The 9,579-nt window shown below is 43.6% G+C and overlaps 1 protein-coding gene across 1 annotated transcript in view; it reads right to left on the bottom strand.

The window, feature by feature from the left end:
- Positions 1-488: 488 nt before the first annotated feature.
- LOC129857790 (NADP-dependent malic enzyme-like) overlaps positions 489-9,579 on the bottom strand; it is a 117,907-nt gene continuing 108,816 nt past the window's right edge. The window contains exons 7-14 of the mRNA XM_055926363.1: positions 7,878-7,987; positions 6,951-7,048; positions 6,128-6,241; positions 4,889-4,994; positions 4,069-4,211; positions 3,003-3,176; positions 1,257-1,355; positions 489-863 (exon numbers count right to left, since the gene is read on the bottom strand). Coding sequence (XP_055782338.1) covers positions 696-863; positions 1,257-1,355; positions 3,003-3,176; positions 4,069-4,211; positions 4,889-4,994; positions 6,128-6,241; positions 6,951-7,048; positions 7,878-7,987 — 1,012 coding nt within the window. The 3' untranslated portion in view covers positions 489-695. The remainder of the gene's footprint in view (positions 864-1,256; positions 1,356-3,002; positions 3,177-4,068; positions 4,212-4,888; positions 4,995-6,127; positions 6,242-6,950; positions 7,049-7,877; positions 7,988-9,579) is intronic.

The following is a 9,579-nucleotide window of genomic DNA, read 5'->3' as shown; positions in this document are numbered from 1 at the left end:
TTGTATTATTTTTAAACTCTGTATTGTCGGGAAGGAATTGTAAGTAAGCATTTCACGGTTTTACTCTAATTTACTCTTGAGTTTACAGTGAATGTGGTGCCCACAAACATTGTGAATATTGCCTTTAATAGGCACATTGTTGACAGAGCAACACGCTTCTCTATAACCCTGGCCTTTGTGTATGGATGACAGACTCTTACCAGTATATCCATGGGAAAAGAGTTAGTCATGCTACTTTGGGACGGCTGAGTGGAGACATCGAGCATGTGACATAAAAGACCCACTCTCCTCTCACCCTGTGCATCACAGCCAACAGTCTTTCTCATAGTTATATGTTTTATAGACACATTTTCTGTTAGCTTTGAAGATAGAATTTTCCCTCTTAGTATGACACGGTCATGGGAGCAAACAATGGTAATGCCCAAACCTTACCCAAGAAACCCCTAAAAGTACTGTACACACACAAACAAACACAATGACAGCAGATATGAAGTAAACAATCATTTAAACCATTTATTTGATCATGTCTATTTTGGCTCGTATCTATCACATTCATTAAGATATTTTCCCTTTTACATCAAAACCACATTCACCATTGTCTTGATGATATTGCACTTCTGTAGTCTCCTTCACTCCCTTCCTGGATCACTTCTCCTTTGTGCCCCATGTCCCTCGCCCTCAGTCTCTCCACCACATCACATTTTGCATGACTGGATGGTCATGGCGTCCTCTGGCCAGCGGTAAGAGTCCACAGCAAACTCGTCATAGTCAGGGCTGTAGATCAGGGAGCGCACAAAAGCCTCCTTATCCTCAGGCTCCGGGTACAGCGTCGCCAACTTGTGCTCATAGGCAAACTCCACGATCTGTAAGACACGCAAACACACACACGATAGTTCATAGGTGTACATTGTATAGACTGAGTAGTATACAAAACATTAAGAAAACCTGCTCTTTCCATGACATAGACTGACCAGGTGAATCCTGGGAAAGGCTATGATCCCCGCAGTTGTTAACTCCACTTCAAATCAGTGTAGATGAAGGGGACGAGACAGGTTAAAGAAGGATTTTGTATGTGTGCCATTCAGAGGGTGAATGGGCAAGACAACTCAATATTAGGAAGGTGTTCCTAATGTTTGGTATACTCAGTGTAAGTGTGAAGACCGATTGAGGGTGTCACCATGAAGACCTAAGGACATGTTTGTTTGTGTGTGTGTGTGTGTGTGTGTGTGTGTGCATGCGTGCAGATGTGCTCTCACCTTCACGGCCAGCTTGAGAGAGACATCTCTGATGGTGTTCAGGGGAGGGTACAGTCTTCCCTCTGACAGATCCTTCTCTGTCACCAGGTCAGCAATGGTCTGTCAGAGAGCAACCAAATGGATGAGTTATGCACACAGTCACAACCAGATATTCGGCATACCTTAGCATACACACACGTTACTGTAAAGAGTATTGAGACGTTGGAATGCATTTTAAATAAAGTTACATTTGATTAGATTTCTATATGATGTACCGGTAGGGTGGGTATTAGGGTATAATGGGTGGCAATCAGTGTAGATAATGTAGCTAAGGCTTGACATTCATCCCACCCTCCCCCTCCTTCTGTTGCGCAACTGGCCTCCATCCTCAGTCTACCTCATTGGTAGGCTGAGTGTGGCTCTCATATGCCTGAGGCCCATGATGACAGTATCAAATAAAATATGAAATTGTCATTCAGCAATGCATCACCGTGAAGCTTTAATCGTCTCCAATGTCTGCAGAGCCAGGCAGCACAGAGGAAAGCGAGCTGATTGGCATTCGCACAAGATCAGCCTATGAGAGGTTATCAGTTTGGGCATTTTTTTCTGGTGGTTTATTGACTGGGCTCACAGGGATATTGTTATATTTGCCATGCCACTGAGCTGGGGACAGACATAAGGACATTTTTAAGTGATTTCCTTAATGATCTGTAAGCAGACTGAGTTTCACTGTAGTGTTTTTTGCAGACTTTAGTGTAGTATTCAATGTAGTGTTTTTGTAGACTTCAGTGAATACTGTAGTATTTACAGTTAACTATAGTATAAACACTGTTGTAAAATAACTAGTATATACTATAGTAATTAATGTAGTGTTTGTGGACATTACTGTAGTATTTACTATAGTGCTTTATTATATTTGACATAGAAGTGGAGTCTTTTTCCTTCAGGAAACCTACTGGAGAAATGTAGGTTCCTCCAGTAGGTTGTACATAACCTGTAAGGAGGTAGGACTGGGGTCTGAACAGATAGTTCTGAGATTCTGCTCTCTTCTATATTTACCTGAGGTGTATACTGTACCTGGCATGTAGGTTTCTCACTCCTGGGTGGCACAAATTGCGATATGGGGGAGGGGAATGGGCAAGGTATATGCACATCCGATACTTTAATATTTACTTTAGTTAAAAAGAGTAGTGTTTTTGCAGACATTTACTGTAGCATTTACTACAGTGTTTTTTTTGTGGATAATGCTGTAGTGTTTACTATAGTATTCTACAGTAAACTACAGTTTACTATAGAATTATATAGTAAGTACTGTAGTATTCTATAGTAAACTGTAGTAGTTTTCATGTAGGGTCTCCAGGAAGGAGTGAAAATGAAGAGGGAAGAAGAAAGAGGGAGAGATAAGGGGGAAGAATTATAGCGAGATTGAGTTGAAACAAATAGAGAAAGCGATACGGAAAGTAAAAGAGATATTGAGTTGGAGAAAATACATGAATAGAGAAGGTGAAGAAATATACAAGAGAGCGATAGAGAGGGAGTTGAATAGGAAGTGATAGAGAGAATGGAAGAGAGTGTGTTAAAAAAGAGACAAGGCCAGATATAGGAAGGAAGATACAGAGAGAGAGTCAGTTGAAGAAGAGAGAGTTGGAGGGTGTGTGTGTGTATTAAGATGATATTTTAATGAGTGCTCTGTCACCAAGCTATTTGAAAGTAAATTAACTGATAATTGGATGGATGCATTTGTGTGTGTGTGTGTGTGTGTGTTACCTCTGCGGTGGTGAGGAAGATCTCATCGGTGACATGTCGGATTGCACAGGCGGTGACGCCCAGGCCGACTCCAGGGAACACGTACGCATTGTTGCCCTGGCCAGGGAAGAACGTCCGCCCATCAGGGAGGGTCACGGGGTCAAATGGACTGCCACTGGCAAAGATGCCCCGCCCCTGGACCAAACAAGTGTTGAGGGTGGCAACACAGGAAAATATATTACTGTGCATATACTGTACATACACACTGACTCAACCTTTCTCCTCTCTAAATGAACTTTCCCCCAGGGTCATTGTAGGAAGTACAATATGTGCTCTTAATCAATTTATGGAGTGGCTGCAAGGCTGAATTTTCTGGACGCCACTTCCCGATCTCTAAACAACTGAACCTTCGGTAGCATGTGCGGGATTAGACGCGACAGTACTCTGGCGAAAACGTCGGACGTTCAGCTGCCCAGAGGTGGAATACTGGCAAACTTAAATTCTGCTGTCAATCAAATTGTGTGGTGTTGATCAATGAAAAGCGAAATAACAGTTTTGTGGTTAAAATGCAGACTGTTTAGACTGTGTCCTGCTTATGTTTATGCTACTGCAATATCTTAAGTTACAACAGACAGAGAGGGTTGTAGCCTACATCCTAACGTAACCTACAAAATATATATATTTTTGGAACATTAGTTTAAAATCGCCACAGGGTTTTTATTTCAGCTGTTCAGAAATATGAGGCAGAAATAACCCAAGTACCACTTGAGCAGAACGTGATTCCTTTGTTTAGCTCTGTTGGTTATTACTGCATTGTCGAAACTAGAAGCACAAGCATTTCGCTACACTCGCATTAACATCTGCTAACCATGTGTGTGACAAATAAAATTTGATTTGATTTGAAGAGCCATCCAGGTGGGCGGGACAGGGGGCGGAAGTCAGTGGTTTGAGTCGCTCACAGTCTCAAAAATCAATTTAACCAGTAAACACAATGCATTCACTTATATTATCTCCTGTACACATACTGTTCAACCACAGAGCTGATCAAGTGTTGAAGTACACAGATACTTCAGACCCACTCCGGTACCTCTGTGATGGTGTAGCACTGCTCGGCAGTGCACTCTGCCTTGCTGGTGGGGTTGCTAAGGGCGAAGATGATCGGCCTCTCGTTAAACGAGGCCATGTCCCTGATGATTTCCTCCGTGAAAGCTCCAGAGATGGCTGCCACACCTAGAGAGCAGGATCGTATTCATTAGGCACCAAAAGGAAGAAAACAGACTGAAATAGGGAGGGACTACCTGAACTTAAATCCAATATGAAATGCTCACTTTCGTTTTCCATTGCAAAATGTTTTGCTACGGTGTATCCTAATGAATAAGACCCACGAGAGAGCACATTAACCATGCAGACCACTACAAACTCTAACCCAGGAGTGGTAAACCCTCTATCCACCTGGAGAGATATCGGGTAATTGGAATTTCAATTAATCTCAGTGATTTACTGGATTGTATTGAATTGTAACCTGTATACTGTTTTCTTTACTATCTCATTCACTTAATAATGTTTACATATCATTACTTATCTCATATGTATATACTGTTTTCTATACTATTCTAGTGTATCTTAGTCCGTTCCGCTCCGACATTGCTCATCCATAAGTATATAGTCTTAATTCATTCCTACTTAGATTTGTGTGTATTGGGTATATGTTGTGTAATTTGTTAGATTATTACTTGTTAGACATTACTGCACTGTCGGAGCTAGAAGCACAAGCATTTCGCTACACCCACAATAACATCTGCTAATCACGTGTATGTGACCAATAAAATTGGATTTATAAATAAAGGTTCACTTAAAATCCAATTGACCCCCTCCCTGCCTCCCCAGTGAGCTGATTGGTGTATTACCTATGATGGCTGTGGGTTTGAGCTCATGCACCACATCTACCAGGTACCTCATCTGCTTGTGTTCGTGGGCAAACCTCTCCTTCTCATGGGACAGATAGTCTCTTCCCTGAGGGTGGAAGAGAGATAGTTGGAAGACAGAATATAATGGAGCTTGTTTCTACACATGCCTACAACTGATGTTCTCTTTGATAATCTCTGAAATAAATACATAGAGGAATTCAAACAGACACTAAGACACAAAGACTATCTGCAAGAGCCAAGGATTCTGGACTTCTCCACCCTAACCCACTTAAGGGAAATAAGCTTGGATTTTCAGTGGAGTCAAGTGCTATGTGTTCTGGTCACTAGAGGGCAGTGTTGACTCAATGCTGGTCTACAGAGTTGGTGACAAACTACATCCAGCTTGCCAAAAGCTCCATGGAGTTAGTGACTTTACCAGAATCCTATAAAGTGAATATCAACAGGCACCACCACTCTGTCTGCATGTCTGTCTGCCTGAAAGCCTCGTCATTTAGTTGATCAAATAAGGATTACTTCCATAAACAATTCCCTCTTCATCTTTTATTGCGTCAACCCTGTGGTCAGAATGACCTTTTCAAGACAGACGGTTCTGGAAAAGGCCATAGTGACAGAAGCATGGACACAATACCAGCTTCTGGTGTAATTGTGTGCGCACTGTGTAGAGTTATTCTTATCATTGATCAAACAGAATTGACTCCACAAACATGCCTCAGATGACAATCTCTGGGTAGTTTTTCAGTCCCCAACCACATGTGGATCATGACAGAGCTGAGACTGTGGCAGTTCTCTGTCGAAATAAATGCAATACAGTAGCCTGTGTCAACACAACAACGGACTCAAAGGACTGGTAGACAACCAGGCTCAAACTCATCCACACCCCGGCAGCATTTGGTGAAACCCTTAATTAAATGCATAACATCTACAGTGTTTCATCCCATTATAGACTCTACCTGTCTTGTTGAACTATGAGAGCTACGACTCTCATTCAGACTCATGTCTGTCTTTCAGTTCATGTGTAATAAACAAGGGTTGGGATCAATTCCATTTAAATTCAGTCAATTTTACGAAGTAAACTGAGATTCTGTCAGTCACATCACACATCATGAATATATACACGCATATAGGTCCGGACAGTGGGGACTCCAGACAGAGCTGTGTCTACTCTACAGGGGATGAGTGACCCCGGACGAGTGGCCAGAGCGGAGGTACTTGTATCACCTTGACGATGAGGCCCTTGGAGTCAACCATCCAGATCTTCCTCAGAGCCTCGTCTTTGGGAAGTCCCTCCTTCTCCATCGCCATCGTGATGAGGTCAGCTATCCCCATCGCAGCCTGGGGACAAGAGGGAGAGAAAGGGAGGGAGAGAGGGAGAGAGAAAGCAGATGTGATAGGAATGCCTCTGTGCCCCACCATTCACTTCCCTAATCAAACAAGAAATAAGTCCCTAGCTTTCACCCCTAAACCCGCAAACAATTTACCCAGTTATTATTCAGACTTATTGTAATCTTGACTCTAGTTATATTAATGCACACCTTTCAATTTTGTGTTTTAATTCAATGTAGGTCTGTGAAATGCTTGAAAGGCTTGTTTTTCTGTTCTCAGCACAATAACCCTTCACTGTAAATACACTCAAATTCTGCACATTACCATCTACTTCCCTTTCAATACAAAGTGGTCATCCACCAACATGGAAAACACATGAAAAAAGGCATTTTAAAGAAGATGGGGGTACTATGGTTCACAGTTAGGCCAAGAGCCCCAGAGGCTAAAATACATTCTAAATGTCTCCCCATTACAAATGATGTTGTGCTAATCACAGTTGTATTTCCATGTTCTCCTGTTTATTAGAGACAGGGTCTGTTGAGCACAGCCTAGTGGTCTACTAGACCTCAATAAAAAGCTCAGTGATTGGGAATGGGTATTTGAAGCAGTGGTCTGTGGTTATTTCTGATTATGTCATTAGGGGCAATCAGTCTGGTGCGTTTCTGAGCAGAGAAAAAACAGGAGTGAATTTGCACATTGACAAGAGCTCTGCACCCACCTCCCCTGCACCCTGGAATACAATGGTATGGTCTGACATCTTGCTCTTGGTGACACGAAGGGCAGCGAGTAGGCCGGCCACCGCCACTGCAGCGGTACCTGAGGGGGGTTTGGGGGGGACAGAGTGACATATATGATTTAGACCTGCAAGTATGAGCTTTCCTCAAGTGAGTTACTATTGCAGTGAGAGAGAGTGTCAATTTGCCCTTTATGTTGTCTGCAGTAATAGGAAGCAGATTTACCGAGACAGAGAATTAGAGAGAAAATATGGTTTAGATTAGCCTGCTGAAATCACGGCTACCAGGGCTAATTTCTGGGGAAAATTGTTTTATTTGACAGACGAACTAATGGCTCCTCAGACATGGTGTGACTGATACTGTGGTCTCATTAAGGATACAAAAAGTTTGTTTGTGTCCCAAACGGCACCCTATTCCCTATATAGTGCACACAGGGCCCATAAGGTTCTGGTCAAAAGTAGCCCACTATAGAGGGAATAGCGGTGCCATTTGGGACACAAGCCCTAGTCTGGAGTCTCTGGACTTACTGTTACATTACTGTTGTTTTCCACAGGACTCTATCAAACCCAACCCACTGGGGAGAGAGAGGGATCAGGGGCTCGGTGTGTTTGTTTGACATTTGAATTAGTGCTCTATGAACAAGCTATCTGATTTAAACAGAATTGGTGGTTGGGTGTGTGTGTGTGTGTGTGTGTGTGTGTGTGTGTGTGTGAGGGAGGGAGGGAGGAAGTGGAAATAGAAAAAGAGAGGGAGAGATAAAGGGAAGGAGGGTGATTGCTCGAGAAGGAGTTTGAGTGCATATGACGTGGGGAGTGGTGTGCGTGTTGTGCATGTGTGTGGGTTCTTGTGAGCGCGTTATCGCGTCTCGGCGCAATTGATATTGGCATTTTGCAATCGAAGTACACGTGTACCTTGGATGTCATCGTTGAACGTGCAGTACTGGTCGCGGTACTTGCTCAGCAGACGGAAGGCATTGGTATTGGCAAAGTCCTCAAACTGGATGAGACAATCCATTCCATACCTGCGGATAAGACAGCCAAGTCAGATAAGACAACATTCACATTCCTACTCTGTTCCTAGTCATTCGCAACAGGGCCAAGAGAGTTCAAACAAAGGAGAGAGCTGAAAATCAGAGTAATCACATCCAGGACTGTGATAATGTTGTGCATCGACAGTAGAGGAATGTTGCCCCCCCCCCCCCACACACACTTCTGTGTAGCAAATAGTGCATTGCCTCTGCCTGTACCAAGTCCCTCTTCTACACCACAGGAATAAGAACCTTCACAGTTCTGTCCTGGAGAGGGCACTCATTCACTGTTGAGGAGCTCGAGTTACATTTGAAACACGTGGGGTGGGATGCTGTACGAGCTTGGTGTTTATGCATACAATGCATATGACTAATTATTAATGTAAATAAGCATGTTTCAATGTGCAGGCTATACCATCCAGCGATCCACTTTGTTAGTGACTTAGGCCTCAAAAATACAGTAAGAAACTTGGTGTTCAGGACTGATTCTATGACAGGCTATTTGCCTCTGCTTAGCGACCAATCCTCAAACAGCTGTCCTCCAGGTCACTAGACAGGTTAAATGTCTGTCAAGGAGGGAGATCTGCTAGCTTCACAAAGGAACGGAAACACTATAAAACCCTGTGTAAGCGCAAGAATAGCAGGACCACCTAGTAAATCATCACCGAACTACTTTACAAGCTAATCCCCAGGTCACCTGACACCCTGTTCACCGACATACATGACCTCATCATCCACTAATACAAAACCCTACAAAAACACGATACACAGAAAATAAGAAATGTATTATGAGCTGCTAAAATAGCCTTAGCAGAAAGTGACTCCTGGTTCCCATGCTCTCTTCCGCAGTGCTGTAAATCTGTGAAAACAGAGTAACACAAGCTCTCTCTATTAGCCAAGCCCAGTGTCACACAGATACAATAGGCGTAGAGGGAGGGAGAGGGTGGGAGATGCACTTCTAATGAAAACTCCAGGGCTCGCATTTCAGCCGCATGGCGCGGGAGGAAAATGGGGACTGGTCGAGCAGAGAGCGACGGCAGCACAGAGTATGGTCCTGTCAATCATGAGGGCAAGGAGAGGGAGAGATGATGTGAGTTTCACCCCCTTGTTCTTTATGGATCTTTCTAGCTACAATATAACTTGGTTGTCTCTCCCCTCTCTCTCTCTCCCCCTCTCCATTATTTCTCTCTCTACCCCTCTCTTTCGCTCCCTCTCTCCATCTTTCTGGAGAGCCCCTCATACCCGGCATATGGAAAAGACTCACGCCAGCATTTCTGCAGCTTATTGTACAAATCACGAAAGCCGTTTCTCAGTTGGCCTGCTGCTGCTAAAATGCTTAAGCCTCCAGGGAAAGAGGAGGAAGAAGTGAGCGGGGGATGAGAATTGGAGAGGAAGGATAAGAGGATGAGAGTTGGGCTTCAGTGCTAATAAAACTTTAGCTCCAGATCAGAGAGGTGGGTTCCATCACTGTGTCCGTCTGTCTGACCCTGTATTTCATCCGACTCAGCCATCTGTGATACAGCACATTCTGTAAGCGACGATTGACGCAGGGAATGACTGAACGAGTGCTCCAAAACGAGCACAGC

This window comes from Salvelinus fontinalis, chromosome 6 (assembly GCF_029448725.1).
Source record: "Salvelinus fontinalis isolate EN_2023a chromosome 6, ASM2944872v1, whole genome shotgun sequence".
NCBI lineage: Eukaryota > Metazoa > Chordata > Actinopteri > Salmoniformes > Salmonidae > Salvelinus > Salvelinus fontinalis.
This window is presented reverse-complemented; position numbering and strand designations above follow the sequence as displayed.